The 25,903-nt window shown below is 37.0% G+C and overlaps 2 protein-coding genes across 2 annotated transcripts; both read right to left on the bottom strand.

The window, feature by feature from the left end:
• Positions 1–60: 60 nt before the first annotated feature.
• nif3l1 (NIF3 NGG1 interacting factor 3-like 1 (S. cerevisiae)) lies at positions 61–7,006 on the bottom strand. The gene is made up of 7 exons (XM_067429207.1): positions 6,920–7,006; positions 5,829–6,447; positions 5,601–5,757; positions 5,083–5,206; positions 3,907–4,045; positions 509–592; positions 61–392 (listed from the first exon to the last, which is right to left on the bottom strand). Exons 2-7 carry the CDS (start codon positions 6,430–6,432, stop codon positions 208–210), a joined length of 1,293 nt encoding a protein of 430 aa, XP_067285308.1. The 5' UTR covers positions 6,433–6,447; positions 6,920–7,006; the 3' UTR covers positions 61–207.
• A 7,813-nt stretch (positions 7,007–14,819) lies between these two features.
• Positions 14,820–21,490, bottom strand: cabp5a (calcium binding protein 5a). Its single transcript, XM_067429220.1, has 8 exons — positions 21,448–21,490; positions 21,146–21,329; positions 20,934–21,006; positions 18,999–19,029; positions 17,211–17,354; positions 17,015–17,124; positions 15,718–15,865; positions 14,820–15,127 (listed from the first exon to the last, which is right to left on the bottom strand). Exons 3-8 carry the CDS (start codon positions 20,967–20,969, stop codon positions 15,099–15,101), a joined length of 498 nt encoding a protein of 165 aa, XP_067285321.1. The 5' UTR covers positions 20,970–21,006; positions 21,146–21,329; positions 21,448–21,490; the 3' UTR covers positions 14,820–15,098.
• Between the last annotated feature and the right edge of the window lie 4,413 nt (positions 21,491–25,903).

Below are 25,903 nucleotides of genomic sequence, written 5' to 3'. Positions count from 1 at the left end.
TTTTTTAGCAAGTTTTGATCATGTTCATAATATAGAAGCATTAGAAATGTGCGTATCAAATATGGTACAGTAAGCTGGATAGGACAGTTTATTTTGCTTTTTTATAAGGACAATGTTACATTTGCATTAACAAACTTAAGGTCAGACAATGACTATTCTGTGATATCCATATATATAGTCCGATAGTGGCTGTGTGTTCGCTTGAGATCAGATCACCTGTAGCGGATCTCGGTCTGTTTGAGAGATCGATACAGTAACAGTGTCGCCCACTCGAGCAGCCAGTCGGTCTCTGAAAACAGTCAGGAAGCCTCTCTCGCTGTTGCTATGGTCACTGAGAATCACACTCGTGCCTTTAGAAACCGCATCTAGAACCTCATGATGGGACATCTCACCTGAAAATGAGAAAGATAAGCTTGGGTTAATTGCACATTTTTTGTACTGTTATTATTTGTACTCTAGAACTTCAATAAATTGATGAATATCAGCTTTTGTTTGCTTTGTGACGTACCAGTGATGTAGAGGTCTGCTTTTACTCCTTGTATGACAGACGCTCCAGACCCTGCACATACTGCAACCGTTTTCACCAAAGAGTCTAGAACATCATATAAATGACATTAGGTGATGATAATCACACACACACGTTATGCCCACTGTTCTGTCTGACTGTGTGTGACTAATCCACCTTATTTTTAAACATGGAAGTTACTCTGAATGTGACCCTTCAGTATACTGCAGAGATGAGAGTCAGCATCGTCATCTTCTTTGCAGCCATTTTTACACATTCATAATAATTTTGGTGCAATGCAGCATCTTTATGTTTACGCTTGAGCTCTTAAAGGCTCATTGCTATATAGAACAATGTTATCCCTAAAACCATTTTCCAAATATAAAGCTGTACCCTGACAGTATATAGTTAAGTAATTAAATATCATAAACATGTGACTAGTCGACTAATGGGTTAAATACTAGTTGACTAGAAGAACCTCTGGTGGAGGGCAGCCCTAATTAGGGTTGGGCGATGTCTACCAAATTGGCGTCGGACGATGTCTACGGTGAACCATCGCGATGGACGGTGACATTGGTGATTTGCATTTGAGCGTTAAGCTCTGTTAAAGGTCCCGTTCTTCGCGTGCTTTCGAAGCTTTGATTATGTTTACAGTGTGCAATACGACAATTCACCATGACGTCACAACAGTATAAAACGTTCTTCTGGGTGGCAAAAGCCGAAGCGTTCCTATGGCAACGCTAGTATTCAGACATAGTTAACATGATTATTGAGGGACCGATTAATTAATTCAGGAGATAGCAATACATGAAATGCCTAACCTTGGTCTAGTAGATGTAGTGCTAGTCTAATACCACAATTTTTAAATGAGCTTCAGCCTACCATTGAGTAGTTATTTTAGTGACTGTTGCTGTTTGAATTACAATATGTTAGGCTATCGTAGATAGTCTATTTCCCTGTTCTCTGCTTTTCAACAAATCCTTTGCACACATTTTTTCTTTATTTTTTGTATCTGAAGCTATAGCAGCAACATTGAAAGTTCCGGTGTCTGTGTTTAACACGAAACCTTGTGTGATTGCGGCCGGCTCGCGGTGCAGTCATGCTGTTTCCCAGCTGATTTGATGCAATGATCCACTTTAATGACTCGCGGCATCTGCAATATCTCACAAACTCCCGATGTTAAAATATGTTATATTTATAATTTTATATGGAACTAATCACTACACCTGTTAGCAGTCATGTAAACATCCATTATTGATATAAAATAGTCGAAATCACATGAACAATCACACAAAAACCTTATTCCATAGTTATCGTGTGTTTATTAGCTTCTTAGTTCACGCGTAGAAATTTAGAATAGGCCCGTTCGAGCCAGAATGAGGAAATGTCCGAGACAGTAGGAGAGAGGTCTGCGCATGTTTTAACTCTTATATCGAATAATTCCGTGAGAAATGAATAGAAATGGTATTCTGTATGACGAAATATTTTGCAAACGTGATATGTCAATATTTCTCCAAATATGAGGACTTTTAAACTAAGAGCTAAACTGAAAGCTGTTCTTTGCGATCTCTGTGAACACAAATGAGCCAGTGAAGACGAGAGAATAAAGTGCGTCTGATAATCTATTCAAAATATCGTTCATAACGGATCGATAATAATGCACTCCTGACATAAATTAAGAATTGAATGTCACTGCAACCCAGTTTTATCATAAACAGTGTTCAAATATCGAAGCTGGAGTCTTTAATCTTTCTGATGATACTGAGTTTGTCCAGATAAAGTAATAGTGTGATGAGCAGTGAATGTTGAACAATAGTAATCTGAGGCCGTATGATCTTTGAATCGTAAGGGGTTAAAAGAGATCTAAAGTTTACAAATATTAGTCTTGAATTTCCCCAGCTGAAGATAATTATGCTCTGCTATGATTTTGTAGATGGACCATTTTGAGAATACTTCTCTGTAGCGCCACTTTTGACGACGTCCACTCGCTTTAGCCTCCTCACCCACAGGTTTTGCTGCATATATTTACTTCTTTCTGAATGAAATCGATAAAATCCTACACCTTTTCCTGTATATCTGATGGCGCAACCCCAAACACAACACGTTTTCGTCATAGTTTCAACTTTAAACAACAGCAATGTTCTTAACTATGTTACTATTTACAGTAGCCGGCTGATCTCTTCAGTTTGTCAGTAGAAGCCGCTCGCGTTCTGCCACCCGGAAGTATCTTGAGGCGATTGTTTACAAACATTCTAAAATGGTCAATATAACATGAGTTCATGTTTCGCGTGTAAAAAAACACAGTATTTTTCACACAATTGACTTATCTGTACACCGCTGTTTTCTCTGCCCTAAAAACGGCCTGATGATTTCCTTGTTCTATGAAGTCCCTCCTTCAGAAACACGTAACGAGTTCTGATTGGGCCAGCGCTTCCCGCGCTGTGATTGGACAGCAGCTTAGCGCACTTTGCCCGGAAAGGTCCCGCCTCTTACCATAACGGGGAGATGCAAGCGCTGAATGCGTGCTCTTCTCCACGTGGGAGAGCAACAAGACCACGCCCCATATTTTGCGTGTTCTTGTGTGCGGAGGGTTCGTCAACAAACGGTTCTAGTGACGTCATTACAGCAGGAAGTGCAGGGGTGTAGTCCAAACCGGCCGTTCGCTGTAGGCTTTGAAAGGGAACTTCTGTTAAATAAAATATCTCGCTTGGCATTGAACTTTAAGCTTTATAATTTTACAGGTATTATTTATGCTCTAACAGCAACATTTCACACTAACTAAAGTTTGAAAGATGGAATCGTGAAGAACGGGACCTTTAATGTGGCTAGAGAAAGAGAGAACGCGCACTGAGCTGAAAGGACTTGAATGAAGTGCGTTAGGCTTCAGATAAAAATACTAGAGGATATAGTGCTGAAATATCATTACCACAAATGATCCTGACTGCTTGTGGTGTGATCCACACCATTGTAAAAATTCTATCTCACGGTCCGGATGGAAACATGCCAGGGTCCACCATTTGAATATCATTGGTTTAGTTTGTGGAAAACATTTAGCAGCCTATAACTGGTTTACCGTTTTTTGCACAATAAAATCTTAAGTCATTAAATTGAGTTCATTGAACTGTTTTGACTGTAATTTGTATTGTGATCAGGAACAACTACATCATTTGCGGGTCCATCTATCGCCCCTAACCTTATCAGCCATCTATCGCCCTAACATTAGCCCTAATGATTACAGTAAGAAGTAAATAATATGATAACAAATACTAGTTTGCAATTTCAAGCAGCATAATGAACTCTAGAAGTGGAGCTGGAGGCATCAGACACCGGAAGCCTTCGTTTAAGGTAAAAATGGCTCATTCTTACATTGCAAAATAAGGTGGATGTCTCTCATAGCCCACCTAATGTGTGTTGGTCCCCCAGGGCCAGTCTCAAATGGGGCAAACCCAAGTGTGTCTTCATTTTCTGCACTGCTGTGGAAACAGACACTGGCTCATCCAGAACACTGAGCCGTCCTTGACCACAACCCAACAAGGGAGGCTAGGAGAAGAGAAAGAAAAAGAGAAAACAGTCAATTAATTATCAGACAGCTAAAATTAAACTGCACAATTATTTATCAGGATGTTAATTATTCAATTAAATTAGTGTTGTCAAAAGTATCGACCTCGATACTAAAATGTTAAAAATGTGACGCTTGCTGAGCTGGAAGTCTGAGTGGTCATTGTGCTCACGCGCTCGTCGGATGTGCCTGAGATTGGCTACAATGAGCAACACACGGCAGAGGTTTGAAAGAACACGGAAGTGTTTGAAAGTGTTTTGAAAGCAGGAGCAGGAGCGTTTATAAGCACAAGCAAGCGTCGACCAGCGGACCAGTAGGCTGATAGACACCTGCATTCAAACGCTCTGTGTGTATCTGTGCAAGCGCTCAGAGAAAAGCGTCATTGATGAATTTTACAACATGTTTGTGAAGCGCTGATCGTAGTAGCCAATCACAGACCTATTTGATTAGCTTGTGAGCACAATGACCAGTCAGAGGTGTTTACGATTCCGCTCAACAGCACTCAAAGCGTCACATTTTTAACATTTCAGTATCGATTTGGAATCGAGGTCGATACTTTTGACAACACTAATTACTCACCAATTGTTTCGCGCCTTAAGACATCAATGTGTCGTCATGAGACGCAGGTTTTAATATGGATTAGTCTGTGCATGTTTTTTTTTTACTTTCATAGATTTTGTTACCATTCACAGGCATCATACGACTGACAGACTGCAACGGTTGGAGTTAAAAATCCTAATTTGTGTTCTACTGAAGAAACTAAGTCACCTACATCTTGGATGCCCTGGGGTAAACATCACATTATCATTTTTGGGCGAACTATCCCTTTAAATGTCTTTACGGTCTCTTTTAATAAATTTAAAGAAAAATAAAAAGTGATGTAGAGGTCTGCGGTTTTCCAAATAAAAGTATTCTTTTTTTATTTTCTTTTTATCTTGCTGACAAATCAATGACAACCAGTATGACAAATACCAAAAAAGACACATTTTAGAGCTATAAATGGTTCCTGTTTACTCACCTGCTGGACTTGCGTGATGTTCAGGGATTTGCTGGCATGTGGATTTGAAACCAGAATCTGCACAGCAGCAGTTAGTGCTGAGCTATTACAGGTTAGATTCACCTGCTGCCCTCCACTTTCATTTCTGAAGATGAATATGGATTAGTGTATGAATAGATACTATAAGATATTTAAGATAAGATATTTTTGAGGAAATCCGTGAGGTTTCTAAACCAGCCATAGGCAGAAACATCATTGCAGCTTTCAAGGCCTGAACTAGGGAGTTGATTGAGACGCACCTCAAGTCTTTTAATCCCTTTCTGGGCCTAGAAAGCTGCAATGATGTTGCTGCCTATCTGCCTGGTTTAGAAACCTCTCAGATTTAATCAAAAATATCTTAATTTTTGTTCTGAAGATGAACGAAGGTCTTACAGGTTTGGAACAACATTAGGGTGAGTAATTAATGGCAGAATTTTTATTTTTATTTGGTGAACTATCCCTTTAATGTGCATACGATGGTCTTGCAAATATAGACTTACCTTATTTTAGAGCATTTAAAGGTTTCACTGCCTTCTAAGCGTCTTAGTTGCTCCAAAAGGCTGTTTAGTTCTTCTTCATTCATGGATGAGAACTCAATCCTATGTTTCTGCGGGCCGCAAGAGTGTGCTTGACTTAATACTGACACTTGTCCGCTGCCTGTGAATAGAGGCACAAGTAAGAATAACTGATTCTTTGACCCAGACTACAGAAAAAGTGTTCTTTCTTACCCATTCCTCCAACTAGCCAATCATTAACACCTCCTTCCACACTGTCCCATGAAGTGTGTGGGGAGAAAATGGCAATGCCACCTTCTATTGCTCTGATGGCCAAACGCTGCTTCCAGTCCTTCTGAAGCAGGCGTTTGAAAGGTCGAAAGAGTGGAGGGTGGTATGACACAATAAGGTCACAATTCATCACTACAGCTTCGTCCATGACGGCTGTTGTCAGGTCATTGGTCAGCAGGATTGTTTTGATTTGTCGTGGTTTGCTGGGCTCCACCAACAGGCCAACGTTATCCCACGATTCAGCCAATGACAGTGGAGCAAGCTGTTCGAGAACATCGAGCACTTCCTGTAAATCCATGTGTCCAGCAGGACGGGTGAAATCAGAAAGGTAACGAATAACTCTATCAGACCTGAGTACAGGAAAACAAGACTTTGAGGGAAGGAGGTGTTGAAAAGAAAATCGTGGGCCAGGGGAATATGCAAAAAGAGAAGAGTGAAAATAATGTGATGTAGACAGCTGTGAACTGCAGAGAAATTTCCTGGTTTTGAAGATGCTACAGCTTAAATAGAGAAGTTTTCCTGAAAACCTCCTACATCTGGTGAACATGAGGGGTTGGGAAACCTATAAAAGAATAAATGTCACATTAAGAAACTTGTTTATAATACCAAACATACAATGCAACTACAGGACTTTTAAGGTGACTTCATACAGAAGCTCTCACAAAGGGTTTTCATGGGGTCTTAAAAGACTAAATCGGGTCCGCAACTCAACTGATAGAAAAAAGTAAAATATTTACTCATAAACAAAATGCATGTGACATAATGTGATACATATGTTTGCCATTTGCTCATTGAATGTCTCCTAATCACGATTATTTATCAAATATTAGGTAATTTCTCCACATGTGGTTCGTAGTCTGCACTGCCATCATCAGGGAACAACTTGCCACAGCGAAAGCTGCACGCGGAAAATGACTGACAGATATATACTGCGCTTCAATAAACTGTTTAAAACACAAGTCAGACGTATGGTCAACGCTCTGCAGATTCAGACTACGTTAAACAACGTGTTATATGGCATAAAAAAAACTCACTGGAAATGTCACTTCCTCGAGCGAATGAACGTGGCTGAACTGTCAGTCGGTAGCGCGAGAATGTAATAATGTAACACGTCATATCCGTTCATTCGCATTTTGAATTCTAGTTCTTGTAGTTTTTTAATGAACGCCAATAGCATCTTATCCACCTTGTATTTAACGTAAAGAATGCAATAATAAAAAAGAAACAACGAATAAATAAACTCAGAGATAAACGTATAGAAGGATGCAATTATAGAAAGATGTAGATGGACAATAAATGGTATAATTACTCATTAATGTCATTTCATTTTTTTAAATAATTGTATTATTTTCTATATGTTCTATTTATATATTTTAAACTTGTAGCATAGAAATTGCATTTAATTAAGCAGTTAATTAAAAATAAAAATTCATTTAGTGCTTTTAAATCAAATTTAATCAAAATCAAAATGAATTTTGTGCTGTCAAATGATTAATAGCCCCAAAACAAAAGTTAGTGTTTACATAATATATGTGTGTGCTGTGTATAATTATTATGTATATATAAAAACGCATGCATGTATATATTTAAAAAAAAATATATATAAAGTATTTTATTTATATAGCCTATAATATAAATTATATAAACATATATAGCCTACTACAGTATATAGTCTACATGCAAATGTGTTTAAGATATACATGAATGAGTGTGTATTTATATAAAAAAATATAATTATACACACATATATTATGTAAACATTAAATTAAATTAAATTAAATTAAATTAAATTAAATTAAATTAAATTAAATTAAATTAAATTAAATTAAATTAAATTAAATTAAATTAAATTAAATTAAATTAAATTAAATTAAATTCAATTCAATTCAATTCAATTCAATTCAATTACCAGAATAACTTAAATTAATAATACAAATGTTTTTACAACTAACCCCGTTATAATATTTCCTGGCTCACACATCTGTATTATGCTGTTAAAGTGATTTTTTTCTCATACATAAGTGCTACATAATTACTGGAAATTCACGTGTCTGTTTGGGGGTTTGTGACTTAAAAAAACATGGTGTTATGAAAAAGCTGATTAGAGTTAGAGGTCATGATCCCGATCAAGCCATAATGCTGCTTTCTGACCTAAGTGCAGAAGGCGCATGTCATGAATAAGAGAGAGAGATTTATGGGGATAAAACATCCTGTCAGGGATGTTTCAGGGATAAAACTGAAATGATGGGCCAGAGGCCATGATCATTACATCATTTGCCATCATGTATTCCTCTTAAACATCCCTCTTTTACATAAGAAAGATCCATAATCTCCCCTTCAGCTGGTTCATTCTCTGATTCTTTTTTCACTTCCTATACTGGGGGGCATTCTGGTAGATATTCTAGGTATTTTCCAGTATTCTCTGCAATTTTCTTTGTTCCAAATTTTGTCTACTTTTGTGCTTAAGTTTATAAAACATGTTGTATTCCAGATGACACACTGAAACCAACACATTATATAAGTTTTTAATCAAGCACTTTTAGGGCATGAATCTTGGCCTTGGCATGGACAGCGAGTCCGTGGCTCGAGCAGAGGGCAGTTGTGCGGGACAGATGTGCTCTGTATTATTGTGTCCGAGGGAAAGGGGTGTTAGTTTTACTTTGGGTAATTTGTGGCCTAAGCCCTTCAATCCCAGCTGTCAAGCAAATACAACAGCCACTATTGTCATTCGACTGCAACGAAGGATTCTGGATATGTGTGTTTGGTCAGATCGTGATATTCTGGGCAATGACCACCTGATTCGTTTTCCAATAAATGCTGTTCTTTTGAACTTTCTATTCATCAACAAATCCTGGGAGGGACGTATCACAGTTTCCACAAAAATATCAAGCAGGCTACAACTAAAAAAATAAGGCACAAAATCAAATTGGAATAATGTCTGCTGAAATTTGAGCTTTGTATCACAGGAATAAATAACATTCAAATATGCAGCCTATTAAAAAAGAAAACAGCTATTTTAAATTGTAATAATACAGCCTAATAGCTACTAGCCTACGATATTTGCATCAAATAAATGCAGACTTGGTGAGCAGAGGAGACTTTTAAAAACAAAACAAAAATGGAATTATTTCAGTGTAGGTCTCCTTAAAATTGCAGTCCGTAATTTATGGTGCTAGCGGTTGATAAACAGGACCGCATGCGTCTTGCGGAAGAACATTGTAGCCGGAGCTACTTTCTGTTTTTAGTGCTACTCCACAGTGGCGATCGACCGATCTAAATAGTCAGAATATAAATACTTATTATAGGTGTACCGTAGGGATCGAGGATATGACAAAACACGATTTTGAAAATGAATTCATGATGTTCATAAGGTCTTCTTTGCTTTTCACAAAACAGACAGTAACAACCATAAATGTTAATACATAGATGGCACAGACATGCACGTCGACGTGGCCGCCATCTTGGAAGTTGTTGTTACTCATGGCAAGAATTATGCAACATCCCTGAAGAAATAGGATAACCTTTCACAGGTGAGAATATGTTGGTTTGTGTTACCCCCCCCCCCCCCCCCCTATTTCAAAGGCTTTGCCTTAATGCACACTATTAATATTTTTTTCTTCTTCTAAGTAATATTTATAAAAAGCTACTTAAATGCCTCGAACTGAGACCTTAAGGCCCTGATATACTTAAAGCAAAAGCGAAGAACAAGCTGGTGTTATGTCGTTTGAACAAAATCAGGCCAAAATGTACTTAGTTTGGGAATTAAAAACAGCTTGCCAAAGTGATTGTTCGTGAGTGAAAACATGAAGCTGTACTAAGTTGTACTTCTGATAGAATGAGACACTCATTTAATACAGTATGCTGCTTGATTTAAGCAATCTATTGTATAAAGTGCTATATAAATAAACGTGACTTTACTAGAGTATAAAATTAGAATTTTAACATGTTAAGGACTTTAAATGAATCACATGCGTTTACGTTGATGGGACTATATTAACTTAGTATTACATGTTACTATGGTAATTTTAAGGTCGTGTTAAAAACATTCTTCCAAATATCGTTATTTGTGTTCAGTAGAAGAAAGAAAGTAATATTGGTTTGGTACATCTTGAGGGTAAGTAAAAAATAAAAATTTTGGGTTAACTATCCCTTTAAGAGTTCCTTTCACTGGAACTAAGGGGCCAAGCCCAACTCCTGAAAAAGAACCTCTCACCATGATCTCCCCTCCACCAAACTTTACACTTGGCACAATGCAGTCAGGCAAGTACCATTCTTCTGGCAACCGCCAAACCCAGACTTGTCCATCAGATTACCAGACATCATGCATGATTGGTCACTCCAGAGAACATGTCCTCACTGCTCTAGAGTCCAGTGGCGGCATGCTTTACACCACTGCATCCCACGCTTTGCATTGCACTAGGTGATAAGGTTTGGATGCGGTCTGCATGCCTAGGTGCTTGATTGTATACCTGTGGCCATGGGAGTGATTGGTTCCATGGCCTGGAGAGCCTCAGTCCCGCAGAGTTCAGCTCCAGCCTTGAAAAACTCACCTGCCTGCAGCTTTCTAGTAACGCTTCAGACTTTGATAAATTTGCTCAGGTGTGTTAATGCCAAACTCTGCAGGACTTAGGCTCTCCAGGTTCACCACCCCTGATCTATGGTAACAACAGCAGGAAAGTAACCTTGCAAACACAACAATGGAGATGACCACATATCCTGAGATAATGTCCTTTTTATTTTTAGTCTGTGTATTTTAAGCACAATATATTTAATCGCTCAGCCTTTTAGAATTTCCTTCACCCTTAAATCTGTCTTCTCAAGCTGTAAAGCTGCAGTTTAGCATGCTCACGCAACATTGTCAAAGTTTTGTCATATCTGTTGTGTCGAATGCATGACGAATCACAGCACAACCGGTTCGTTTTCATCTCTTAACCTTCAGTATGACTTGACAACGCTCTTTCTTCCCTTGATCACCCTTTTCTTTATTTCTCTCATTCTCCCTTGTTATTTACTCTCTCTCTCTCTCTCTCTCTCTCTCTCTCTCTCTCTCTCTCTCTCTCTCTCTCTCTCTCTCTCTCTCTCAAAGAGCCTCAGAACAGGCTGATCCGGGATGTTTTGGGATTTTAAGCATTTGTAATCACGCAGCGTCCTCTGTTCTGTCTGATTTGAGCTCTGTGTCAGGGTTATTTTCTGTTTGTTTTGTGTTCTGCTCGCCTGTGTGCTTTAGTTACCTTTGGTACTGATTTAGATACACACCTGTTCTATGTTTCGTTGATCATCCCTCTGTGTGTTTATAGTAATTCAGTTTTTGCACGTTCTTGTCAGTGTTTTTATTTTTATTCATTCATAAACTGCTGCAATTAAATCCAGCTCTTTTATTTCACGTGTTTGCAACTAAGTGTGACACTCTGTCATTCTGTGTTTTGTGCAGTTCATTTAGTTCCCTGGAGGTCTCTGGTAAAGTTGTTAGTATTTCCTGTCACCTTGTTTTAGTTTGATGCTGATAGGAATTAGTAATAGTGATCAGTGACTCTGTCAGGCAGATCAATCAAAATTATATATTTAGCCATTTATTCTGGAAGATATGTGCCCACTTGGCATATTAACAGTGGTGATTAGTTCCAATCAGCTTTGTCAATGGATAAGCAATTTACATGGTAGATTTTTGTATTTATTTATTTAATATTATTGTTAATGAGTAAATGTGCACTCATTTTCTATATAGCATTTCTAATGATCATTTTCATTTATTTTATTTTATGAAAATTACTGTTCTAGATTTGTTATATAGAATTTGTACTGTTTGATTCCAGATAATATGTTCGAGTAATGGAAAAAAAAAAAATTTGCATGTATGCATTATACAAAACAACTTTAAATAAATCAGGATTAGTCGTAAGTGTTACAAGTTTACTGTTTTATTTGTATTATTTGACTCTAGATAAAGCTAGATAAATAGAGTAACATGGAATTATTTTATTTTATTATACATTTGATGCCATCAATTTAACAGATAACATGACACACACACACTACACAAAAAAAATCAATAAATAAATCAGTATCTGTCTTAAGTATTACAAGTTTACTGTTCTGGGTGTGTTATATATACAATTTGTGTTATTTGACTCCAGAAAATATCTTATAAAGTAATGTAGGTCTATTTATTTTTAAATGTTCTAACCCTATTTAGTGATCTTTTTTAAATGAGCATACTATTAAAACTATTTAGAATTGAGAAATCAACTTTCCCTTGAGCCTTTTATATATTAAAGGTTATGGTATATGAATAGCTTGTACGTTTCTGAGCTGAAAACCTACTTTTTAGTAAAAGAAAAGCTTTTATATAGCCTGGATGCCAGCCGAATTTAGCCCCGCCCACAACATTTTTAGGTCGGGCGGTTCGGTCTGGCCTTGCTCCATAGAGGAGTAATTATCCCCGAACAGAAACTGTTCGGACCAATGAAATCATCAGGGCGGGCTTTAGATGATGACGGACAGATAATCAACAGTAACGTAATCATGCACGTCATCAAAGGGGCTTGGATTATATTTACTCGAATCCTAAACAGAGAGCTTGTTTGTATATGCATTCACCTTCATAATTTCTCTCAAAGATGATGATCATGTTGGGTAAGTACTCTGTGTATCAATAAATTCTTTTATTTTTTTACAACACCGGCAAAGATCGTTTATTCCAGCGCGTGTGCAGACAGGGTTGCCAAGTTTTTACAACAAAATCCGCCAACTACTAGCCCTAAACAATAGCTTTTAGGGGGCTTCTCCGGGGGGGGAAATGGTGTTTGGGGGGTAAAATGTGTTATTTTGGTATGGTTGCCTGCTAAAATTCGCACTCATGGGTCTATATATCACATAATAGTCGCTTCAACCCTTGGACATAGAAAACAACCGCGGAAAAAAACGCGGACTTGGCAACACAGTGCAGTTGAGCTCTGTCTGTTGACATTTGACAATGCGTCGCTTCGTTGCTCTGATTGGTTTGCTCCATTGGGCTGTGATTATGAGGCTTGTTTCAAACGAACCAGGAAAGACATCAGTTGGATAGACCTAGGTCTGTCCAATTGATGTCTTTCCTGGTTTGGCTGAAACGCCTCAAAATCGCAGCCCAATGGAGCGGTTTCAGACTCATATTCTCACTAGAATTGAGTATGACCACGTCAGGCTAGCTTTTATAGACACCAGGCCCAGAAATCAATGACGTTTTAGAAGGGGGAAACACCGCCTCTATGTGTACGCCTGCTTCTGTAGCCCCGCCCACCGACGCATGGAGCTAAATGAGCAATAAACATGCCGATTATAGCCAGATAATCAGTTGTAAACAAGACAATAGACAATGGATTTGCAGACATATTGAGATTAAAACACAATGCTTTAGTGAGTAAAACGTTTTGTTTTTTATATGTGTTAATATTGTGTTGTTACAGATCGTGTTTGTTATGTGTACTTGTTTAACAGAACATACCTTAGCATGCTGTCACAGGCTGGAGAATCCTTTATTTGTTGGTTCATTGCGATTCAGGATCAGAACAGCTCAGATCGGACATATCATTTTATGGGCCAGGGCTCGCAAAACCCAACAACCCAACAGCTCTGTGTTTCCCGGACGGCCGACCAAAATGTAAGCACGTCGGCAGCCCGGTAAATCTTAAATAGTGAAATAATATTCATTTCTTGATCTGTTTTGTTTACTCTCTTGACTTGATATCTGAAGAGCACGCGTCCACGGTTCGTGCTTATCGACCGATTGGCGGGCCAAGTAATAAAAAAATAAATCAGTCGCGGGTGAATGAGATAAATCATTGTGTTTGTTTGATAAAGACGTTTATGAGCCCCGTCAGAGAATCATTCAGGTTGCTGCTTTCAAATCAATCCCTCCCTCATGTCACTGAACTGACAGGGAAGCTGAAGCTCATTAAATATGCAAATCTTATCCAATCCTAGCCGTGGGCGTTTACTTCATAGTCTGTAGTGCGGCACGCCCATCAAAGCCCAGCGTTCAGCCTCAAAACCAGTGTAGAAAATAGCCTATTACTTATTAGTTATGATGTTTTTGAATATAAAAACCACACAAACGTCATTAGTTGACCTCAGACAAAATCATAAAAAATGCCAGTTCGTGACACCTTTAAAAAAAAGATAACTAAATAGGGTTACACTTTATTTTAAGGTGTCTTTGCATAATTTATAGTTATTAACTACATGTAAATAGTTATATAACTAAACAGATAACTAAATGAATCAATATCTGCCCTCAGTGTTTATACCAGTGCATCCCTCTAAGCAATATTGATACGGCTCATGTCGTTTTAAACAAGTGTCTATTTTTTTTCTCCATCTGTACAGTTTTTGCTGTATATCTACATCAATTTGCTCATAAACAGTCCAAAATCTTTCTGTGCCTCTCATCCCGTCATCCTTCCATTATCCCCTCTAATCTTCCAAAGAAAGTTTCTCTTAAAACTGATTTCTCATCTTCACCATCTGTTCTCGGCAGCAGCCCAGTACATAGATTACATGGCTTGTTTCATTTTTTTCCCTCTTTTTTCTTTCTGAGAAACAACAGATTAATGGAGATATTTAGTTACAGGAATCCTACAGGATCTAGCATTATTCATAAAAAGGATGTCGTCGAGGGTGACCACAGCGTGACCGTGCTGAAGGGGTCACTTAATCTGAAGGTCACAGGCATAAAGATTAGGAGACTGAACCCAGATCAGATTTACACAAAATCAATCCATTTTATGCATACTTCTTCATCTCGCAGGAAGCTTCTCCGGAGTATGTGAATTCAGACATACTCTTTTCACATACAGTTTTCTGCTTATTACATAATGGGGAAGTATGCAACTCTCTTCCTTTCGGATTTTTGTGCGCAAGAAAACTCACATTCACAAAAAAAGAAACATCAATCCATTGATTTCTTGTATTTTATTGAGGACATCTATTAAAAATAATGTAAAGATGATATTAGACATGTAGCTATATATAATTTCAGAGAAATATTGTGCACCCAGTTCTAAGGTCAATAACTTGGTATTGCATTGAAAGCATGATATGTTTGCATAGTTTGTGGGGAAGACATCTGTCTGTACATTGCTGTTATATTTACGTCCATGCGTATGCTGTCTTGAGTGGATTAACTTTGGTTTATATGTTTTATGCATTTGCAGCATCCAGAATAAGATGGTTTTCTCAGCAGCTTGACAACATCTTCACAAATTCTGCAAAAAAAAGTAGAAAAGCATTTCACATGTACAGTCAAACAAAAAATGATTCAGACATCAGATATAATGGTCATTTCTGTAATTGAGGAGAGCAAAATAAAGTTAACTGTGACATGTTATACCCAAACATTCTTCATACATTGACTGCCAGTAAAACTGATACACGTTTGGCACCCAAATGATTCCTTCACTTTGACCTGAGCATGATTTGCTGAAGTGTTTTTTCTTTGCTAATGCGACCTTTGACACCACAGACTGAACAAAATGAAGCATTGATTGGTCATTGGTTGAGCTAAATTGGTATTATATAATTGTGTAGTTAAATTTAACCGCTATTTGGCTAATTGTAATCTCTTTCTATCAAAGTTATCTGACATTAGCATGATGCATTTGTTCTGACACAGTTTAACTCTGAGTTCTTGTCATATTTTATTACTGTTTTCTAAACTATAGCCAATAAACAGTGATAATTTGAGAAAATATTGAAGGTGTCTGAGTAAATTTGGGTTTGACTGCATATGTGTAGGAAGTGTGAGGACTTTATAGGCTTTGTTTGTCTGGCATTGAAAATTTGTGTCATTTCTCACCTTCAAAATCTACCGTACCATCACCATTGTTGTCCGCCTCTCGGACGACAGCGTCAATCTCTTTGTGGTTCATGTGTTCTCCCAGTAATTTACTCATAGCACATCTCAGTTCCTCAGTAGTGATCGAGCCATCACCGTCCATGTCAAACTGTAGACGAGAAAAATTAGTTTATGTGAAAATACAGACAATTAGAGGTTGTTTAGCACAGTGGTTCTCAATGCTGTTTGCATATAGTCTTCACGTGTCGTTAGACGCTTATAGGAACTCCCACATGGAGGGCAAAACAAGGCTTTCCTCCATTGCCTGCCAGTCATTTTTACCAGGTTTGTAGTCCATATTAATACAGTATGACAGGGATAAAATACCCAATTCAGTCTACTGTACACCTTATTGATGTTGCATACCACTGTACGGGAAAGCAGATGAATGCAGGATATTAATGCAACACAAGGTTTCTTGGTCATTTTTTTTCCCCTTTGAAAATGATTATAAAGAAAACGCACTTATGTTTACTTGTTTATATTCTGGACTCATCTACTCGCCTGTATATAGTATGCATCATCAAAAAGGTGGAAACTGAATTTGATATTGTAATATCACTGTTTTAGTGCATTATTAAGGCACTTTAAGGTTGAGTTGCACTAAAAAGGATTCTTTAGCCTGTCGTCGGTTCACCCTCCGTCTGCTGTTTGATCGGCTCTATAACAGTTTTACAGCATAATTATTCTGTGTTTAAAATTAAGTGGTGCAACAACTCAATTTAAAAACCCATATCAATAAATCCTAGGTTAGCATTAATTTGCTTAATTGAATCCTTATTGGTGCAACTCACCCTTAGTGTTCTATGTGGAGCATAAGTGCCCAAAACGTGCATCTTGTTCACATATTTAGTTTTAAGATGGAAATTGGACAGGCTTGTGCTGCAGTTCAGTGCACTTCTATATGGCGGTTTTGCCCTCCAAGGCTTCGCGACTGAAAACAATGAATACTCTACGCTGGCCGTGACCTCTAAAGAACAGACATGCACCCTATACTTGGGTCACAACCCACCAACTGAGAATCACTGATCTGCTTTTCATCCAGAGCAAATTGAGTTCATTAACTACAAGGACTGGATCCTTCCACCCCCTTAAAGTGAGAGATAACGTTGTCGTAACGGGTCAAATGGAGTTTGCTGAAGCCAGGTGATAGTTTTGCCACCTTCTGTTTGGGTGAATACACAAAATGCCAAGTAACCTTAATTGCTCGTCAGCGTGCCTCAACGGACACATGTTTCTGTTTAGTTTGTCTTCTCACCTCTTTGAAAGCATCTCGCAGTTCCTTCACACCGATCATTCCTGCGGTTTCTGCCAAAAGCTTTGGGGTCATTAACTCCACAAAGTCTTCAAAGTCTACCCTCCCTCCCACTGAGACAAAAAAAGTGAAAACAGATCACAAATGTTCTTTTTTTGCAGGTATATTAATGTTTTGCTGTTTTGGACATGCTACTTACAATTCATGTTGATGTTCTGGCCCAACTCGATCAGCTCCATCTCGGTTGGCATGTAACCCATCGTCCTCATCAGGTTTCCCAGGTCCTTACAGCTAATTAGACCATCTTTATCTTTGTCAAATTCATTAAATGCCTCTCTCAGCTCTGAAAACAAAGAAAGGTCATCAATGTGTGTGTGTACACTTTGAAAAATAAAGATTCTGGCACTGATGGTTCCATAAAGACCCTTTAAAGGGATAGTTCACCCAAAAATGAAAATGTGATGTTTATCTGCTTACCCCCAGGTCATCCAAGATATATACAGTTGGTGTCTTTGTTTCTTTAGTAGAACACAAATTAGGATTTTTAACTCCAACCGTTGCAGTCTGTTAGTCGTATAATGCATGTGAATGAAAAAAAACAAAACATGCACATACAAATCCATATTGAACCCTGCGGCTCGTAACGACACATTGATGTCTTAAGACACGAAACGATGGATTTGTGTGAGTGTGGCGAGCAGCGAGGCTGAGGGACCGTGAGAGTGAAGGATGAGAGAGGACCAGGCCTGGACTTGATGTTGTGTTTTGTCTATGTTTTATTATGTGTGTGTGGCAGCCAAAAGTGAAGGACTGTCTGCGTTACTTTCATTTAGTTTATTTATTTCTTTAAGTCTTTAAATGTTCGCCAATTCCCGCCTCCTTCTACGCAACAGCCAGAAACCGAACATTATTTATATAATTTTGAACCTCTAATACACCACTATGTCCAACAACCTTAAGCGCGATCATTTCAGGTAAGTGAGGTCAATGTACATGATTTGGCATAGAGATATGCACGAGAGAGTCATGGCACTTTTACCTATTAGAGGTAAAAATTATATAAATGCTGTTTGGTTTCTCACACAAACCGATCGTTTCGTGTCTATAGACATCAATGTGTCGTCACGAGCCACAGGGTTTAATTTGGATTTGTCGGTGTATGTTTTTTTGACTCAAGCTGTTAGCATATAATAATAATTATAATTCACACACTCTAAAAAATGCTGGGTTAAAAACAACCCAAGTTGGGTTGAAAAATGCACTAACCCAACAATTGAGTTGTTTTAAACCCAATGGTTGAGTTGTTTTAACCCAGTGGTTGAGTTGTTTTAACCCAGTGGTTGGGTTAAATGTTGCTTAAGACAACCCAATTGCTGGGTAAGAACAACTCAACCATTGGGTTAAAAACAACCCAATTGTTGGGTCGGTGCATTTTCAACCCAACTTGGGTTGTTTTTAACCCAGCATTTTTTAGAGTGCATGCATTATACGACTGACAGACTGCAACGGTTGGAGTAAAAAAATCTTCATTTGTGTTCTAAAGAAACAAAGTGACCTACATCTTGGATGTCCTGGGATAAGCAGATAAACATCACATTTTCATTTTTGGGCGAACTATCCCTTAACATCCATGGAACCTTTCCATTCCAGAGATGGTTCTTTATTATGGAAAATGGTTCTTTAGATGGGACATCAAACTAGAGGTGGGGTATCTGGGGCATTTTCCAATGACTTCCATTCAAGTTCATGCAAAGTTTTCGCATGATACTACAGCGCCACGCATATGACACGCAGACAAAAAATATATACTGTGGCCACAAATTAAGAATGTTCCCTTCCCACACTTTAAAGGATGAGTTTCACTCCCCCTCGAGCTAAGTGTATATGACTTTATTCTTTCTGTTCACAATCGGAGTTATATTAATAAATATCCACAACTTCAGCTCAAGCAGAATATCCACATATCACGACTGACAGGTGTGTTTACCTTCAATTTCATCATCTGCCAATTCTCTGTCCTGCAAAACCAAAATGACAGGTAGATTAATCCTCTGAAACATGCTTCATGTCATCTGGACGTCCTGGTCTCTATTAGACACCCCCCCCCCCCCCACACACACACACACACCTCCCAAGATTAATCTAAAAGGCTTATTTTACCCCAGTTTAATAACAGAAAAGAGTGTTTTTAAAAGAAGCCCCAGTGCATAGTAATAAATCTCATTAAGAAGATAACACTTAATGGCACGTTCTGCCCATTTTCATATGAATTAGAGGGTTTATCGGCTGAATGTGACTATAAGGGTTTAGTGTGATGACAGATTAATACCCCACCTCTAAATTAAGTGGAACTGAATATTAATATTTGTCTGATGAATCAGGCTTAACATAGACAATCATTAATACAACACAGATCCATTAATGACAGTTTTCTTATTACACAGCATTTCATTTTTTTCTCATATTTAGACATTTTTCATACTAAAACTAAACTAAGAAAAAAACTAGGAAAACACACACACACACACACACACACACACACACACACACACACACACACACACACAATGAAATATAACTTCCATTTATTAAAGTAATAGTCAAATACATTAGTTTAGATGACCTAATAATGAAACTTCTAAAGCATTTATTAATAATGTATCAGTAAAGGTCAATTTAACATTATTAAAAGTTGTATCTGTTAATATTATTTAATGGACCCGGATGAACCTGAACTAACAATGACCAGTTGCATTTGCATTAACTAACCTTAACAAAGATCAATAAATACTTCAACAATTATATAGATTATGAATGTTAGTTATGCATTAACTGAAGTAACGGGACTTTATTGTAAGTGTTACCAAATTAGATAAAAGTAATTAAAAAAATAATGTACTAAACATAGTACAATTGGAGGATGTTATAAAGTAAAATAAAACTAATTCAGCATTTGTTTTTCCCCCTCATATTTAGACTTTTGTTAATAAAATGAAGGAGATTGCTTTAATCGACAGAAACTCAAAATATTATGTTAACTGAATCACATAAATTATCTAAGTTGATTAAAACTTACAACAAAGTGTTTTCACCTTCTGTTTATTAACTCAAATAAAATAAAAAAATCAAAAAAAGTATGCTAAACCAACAATATCTTTATGCATTATTGAAATAAAAATCTCTATTATTATTATTATTTAATTATTTAATTATTTAATTTAGTACCCATCACCTGACCATTAACTATTTGTATTATCATTAACAAAGATTAATTCATTCTGTAAAAAATGTATTGCATTTTTATGAATGCATAAACTGATGTTAACTATACCTTATTGTAAAGTTGTACCTCTTTTATTATGAAACCAAAGCCTAAATATGGGAGAGAGAGAGAGAGAGAGAGAGAGAGAGAGAGAGAGAGAGAGAGAGAGAGAGAGAGAGAGAGCGAGAGAGAGAGAGAGAGAGAGAGAGAGAGAGAGAGAGAGAGAGAGAGAGAGAGAGAGAGAGAGAGAGAGAGAACATATGCTAAATTTGTTTGTTTTATAACATAATCCCATTTTATGTTTAGTACATTATTTTTTTAATTACTTTTATTTAATTATGCAACTTCAGCTTTTTTTAAATTTAATTTAGCAATTTCTTCTTTTTTATGTTATATTAGATTCAACTTAACCTTTTAAGTCAGTTTAATATAATTTAAGTTAAAATGACTTGTACAACTCAAGTTGAATATGCTTAAAAATTAAAGGCAGCAACTGAATTTAAGGTTTTCATTTGAAACTAATAAAATAACAAAATAATAATAAAAAAATATTTTCTATAAACATTTGTGTGGCCTGCATTCCTAGGATTGGATGATTAAATAAATAAAAATACTGACAAATCTGACATGACAGTAACTGTAAATATTCAGCATACTTACAATTTTTGCTCCCCGTAAGAAGATACAAGCAGTCATATCTGTGAGTATTAGGATGAGCTGTCTGTGTCCTAAACTGATGATACGACCAAGGCATAAGTATGTACAGTTTAGCATGTGCATATGCAGTTTATTCATAAGTTTATAATACATTAAATGCATTAAAGTTTTGAACATTGAATGACAATATTAATATAAATGTAAAATATGCTTACCCTGTACTGCACTCAGTCTGGAGTGAAATTCAGCAAAATTGGTCTTTATCTGTTGGAGTTTTCTTCTCTTTTCCCCAGTCTTGTCTCTGTGTTTAGCGACTCTGCCGGTCAGATGCCGATGAGCTGATGTTCTCCTCAGACCGCTGTGTCCTGTGATTGACTGGCTCAGCCTCAGCTCTGAGGGCTTTTGTATAGTGTATGAAAGTAACCGGGGGGAGGGGTCACTGACATCAGTTTGAAGGCTGATATGATCAACAATCAGACTCAGACAGAAAATAAAGTGAATTAACTGCTCTACTTACCTTAATGTTTCTGTACAAATTTTAATCCTGTTCAATTAAATAAGGTACGCTGTAAAAAAAAAAAAATCTGTCGTTTTTACAGAAAGGAAAATGGGCCAGCTGTGGATGCCAGAATATCAGTAAATATATAAACATAATTACAGTAAAACCTGTACATTTAACAGTTTAAAACTAAAAAAACAAAACATTTTAAACCTGTTAATTCAACAGCCCTTTTCTGATAAACTATGGTCATGTTGCGACTAAACATGCTACTCTTTTTACTTTTTACATATACTGAGATCTACCATAATAACACTGGTGGTGAAGAGTTCATCACAAGCTGAGGAAAATAATATAAAAAGGGCCACAATGGCACGCACACAGATATAAAACACCATCACAGTAACACATGACACTGAAATATAATCATTCCTTTAATAAGATAAGATGTGACAACCCTAATGAACTGATAACAAAATAATAGAACCATACTAAATCTAATTTAAAAGCCATCAAATATGAAGTCACACTGAGAATTTCAATTTAAGTTATTTGTTGTTTTTTTTGTAATGTATTTTTTGTGTGCATGTAAGTGTATGCATGTTTAATTACAGTTCAGTTTTAAATTAAATTTACAGTTGACCAGGTGTCACTGAAGTGTGTTATAAATCCAAAAGATGAAATGCATGACACAGAATGAGCGAATATAGATTTTTTTTTTAAATTAACACGGAGAGCATAAAACAAACTACACATAAATACAGACGGCGCAGAACAATGAACTGAGTTAACGGGCTTAAATACACTGAGAATGATATTCAAAAACACAAGGAACAGGTGTGCACTACTCAGAAACCATGACAACAAACTCCAGAATATTTGCTGTTCCCTTCTTAAGAATGAATTCAGTGCCGTACTTTTTTTCTTTTCTCAAAGAAAAGCTTAACTCCAAGTCTTCCAGAGTCGCAAGCAGAGTTGATTCGAAAGACCGCCGTTCGCCAGTTTCTGTGTTTACTAGAAGCACGCAAGCTTAACTCATTATGTTAAGCCCACCCACCGACTCTATACACGATGTGATTGGCCTGACCAGAGTTTGTTTTTTCCAGCTTGCAAGTCTATTGAGAGTTGCTAGACTACACTCGAAGGGAATTAAATTTGCTGGCGCTAGGGTGCATCTAGATTTCTAGGCTAGGCGCAATTAACTTCTCTTCGGAACGAGAGATACAGTTGGTGTGGCTTTATTTATCTTTAGGCTACTTGCAGCTGATTGGTCCAGTTTGGGTTCACAATCTCTAACCCAGAATAAAACCTGCTCCAGAGCAGGTTAGCTGTGGAGTGTCAGTTACCATGGTGATGAACACCGCTAAAAACCAATCCACCTTCTTGAGCCCAAAAAAACAGAGTTTGCTCAAACTAATCTCGAACTTACCTGGGTAGCAACTGAACCCTAGCCTGACAAGCCAGACCCACATCAAGCTGTTTGGTCTGGAAACTCACCATTGACAGAGCTCAATCCGAGGGGCGGGATAAACGGTTGTTTTTCAAACTTGTTGATACATTAAACATTCGCTGTATCCGGTCAGCAAAACCCCGAACACATCTTCCCTTTTTAAGAATGACTTCAGTGCCGTTCTTTTCTCAGAGAAAAGCTTAACTCCAAGTCTTCCAGAGTCGCGGTCAAAGCTGATTTGAAAGACCGCCGTTTCTGTGTTTACTAGAAGCACACTAACGCAACTCGGCCATCGTCATTATGGCCCCGCCCACCGACTCTATACACGATGTGATTGGCCCGGCAAGAGTTTGGCGATTACAGCTCAGAAGGGTATTGAGAGTTGCTAGACGACACTCGCGGGCAGATTAGATTTGCTGCCGCTAGGGTGCGTCTAGGCTAACTGAACCCAGCTTTATGCAACAGGATCTGGAATAATCAAGATTTTTTCTAAGGTTAATGTAGGTCAGCATGGTTAGCAGCACTGAAGATGTGATGTAGAAATAAAACTTTAAAAAAAAGTTAACTACACAAATTTACAATCTTTTTTTTTATTATTAGATTCAAATATAATCACACTGATACTTCTAGTCCTTTTACTTTTTTTTTTACCTTAAATTATAAAATCTAATTTTGTACAATAAAGCATTTATTTATTTATAGTAAAATAATTACATCTCATTAAATGTAATATAATTGTTCACTGTATATAGTAACCAATGAACAGGTTGTTCAAACTTTATGAACATTATACATTTTACTTTGACATTTTTATTATTATTATTTATTTATTTATTTACTTTTGTAGCTTACTATTTTAACATAATCTGTGCTTTCCAAGCACCACGCAAAAATGAGGTTATGGCATGTAGTATTCAATAATAGCTGTGATTTTATGATTGTAAAATTGTAGAATTTGAGAGAGGTTTTAACATTTTGAATTAAGCTTACACGTATATGTGTGGTATATTTCATTTGCATCTTCCACATTAACAGTGCAAGCATAATGATATGATATGACAGAGATTAATATGAAGAGATCCTCTGATTGCACATTCATATTATTTCCACAAGCTGCAAATAGACAAATAGGGATTAAATGAAACACCCCTGCTGTTTCTACAAGGGTGTTAATTCATGTCATCATGGCATATGGTAAATCCTTTCTGTGAACTGTTCAGATATTTCTCAGAAAATGTCATTTTTCAGAACTGTACGGTACGGTGTGCACATCACACAACTGCAGAACTACTGCCATAACATTAGTTATCAAAATGATTTAATACATCATAAAAACAAGAGACGCTAGTGCACGTGAACGTCAGAGGCTTATGGAATTGTCATTAACCGTCTTTATTGTACTCTTTTGTCACAAACAGGAGTGATGCACAAATTCCTCATTGTTGATGCACAAACGTATTACATTTAACTCTTTACCTTGTTGCTGTTACATAAATGTATGGTTTCATCTTACAAATCGTACCCAAATTTCACAAATCTGTTGCATAAGGGATTAAGTCGGAAGCTTCGGCCTTTGGGCAACTTAATACAGATTTTATTATTATTATTTATTTATTTATTTATTTTCCTCTATGTTTTTTGGAGGGGTTGTGCTGCCAGAAAAGGTTACGTAAGGGACAGCATAAAGGAGAAACTGAGGAGCGAGAGGCTGATATATAGGTGTCATGGTGACCCAGGATGAAGTTCAAAGAGAAGGTGAGGAGATGAGTAAAGCGAGGATAAAAAAGACAAAATGCATCACATTTCATAAACAGATAAACCAATAGGCTGATTCATGTTATGGTCCTGCTTTAATGCCATCCAAAAGCACTTTTTTAGAAGTCATTTTATTAAAATCTGATGTAAACATCTTTTCTTTAGATTTAAGTACTTGCACATGGTCTCTGTCAAATAAAAACTAATCTAAACTATAATTCAGTGCAATAAATATAATACAATATGTGTAATCTTTTTTTGTCATGATGTTTTCATATTTCATATGGTGGAAAAACATGTAGACAAGTATTACAGTAAATCGTATTTCTCATCATGTCTTGCAGGTTTCGGTTACTCTATCCAACTTCCAATATTTTCATGTTAGCACCTCTGCTCTGAAAGCCATCTCTAAACTTTCAAATTCATAATTTATCTGTTGTGAACAAAACTATAACAGATCGACTATACTCGTACATTTTTGTTTATCCATACTCAAGTTAAATATCATATTGTACTCAATTTTGGTAAAGATATTGTATTGCCAATGCATGAGTCCAGCACTCTGTAAAGTCTCCAGCACATCCCAAAGACTTTCAATGAATTTAAGCTCTGGACTCTCACAACCACTCTCATAATTTGAGCCTGATGAATCTTGACATTGCCATCCTGAAATATGGCCATGATATGTCTTCCTACTTGGTTTCTTCCCGAACTATGCTGGGAATAGCTAATGTTCCAAAATGTTGTTATTAAATAGGGAAAGGAACTGTACTGGCAGCAGTTGATTTATATGAATTTCAAATGGCTAGAATTTTGAGATTGTACTAGACGCGAATAATTATAATGTGTTAAGAGCTCACTCAGGTACCGGGGAGCTAAATCATTTAGTGCTTTGTAAGTAATTAGCAAGATTTTAAGGAAGTGGCTTCCAGAAATCGATGAAATGTTTAATAGGGAGCCAGTGCAGTGTTGACAGAACCGGGCTAATATGATCATACGATCAGGTTCTATTAAGAACTCGAGCTGCTGCATTTTGGACCAGCTGGAGTTTGTTTATTAAGCGTGCAGGGCAACCACCCAGTACAGCATTACAATAATATAGCCTTGAGTTCATGAACACATTACCTGTTCAGTGTTTTGCATTGAGATGTCATAATTTAGATATATTTTTAAGATGAAAGAATGCTGTCTTGTGGCTTTCAAATGATATATTGGTAGACCATCAAAGATTCGTATTTATGTGAAATCTATTGTACTTTATTATTATTT

This window comes from Pseudorasbora parva, chromosome 21 (genome assembly GCF_024679245.1).
Source record: "Pseudorasbora parva isolate DD20220531a chromosome 21, ASM2467924v1, whole genome shotgun sequence".
NCBI lineage: Eukaryota > Metazoa > Chordata > Actinopteri > Cypriniformes > Gobionidae > Pseudorasbora > Pseudorasbora parva.
The sequence above is the reverse complement of the archived record's forward strand: the minus strand, read 5'-3'. Positions and strand labels throughout refer to the sequence as shown.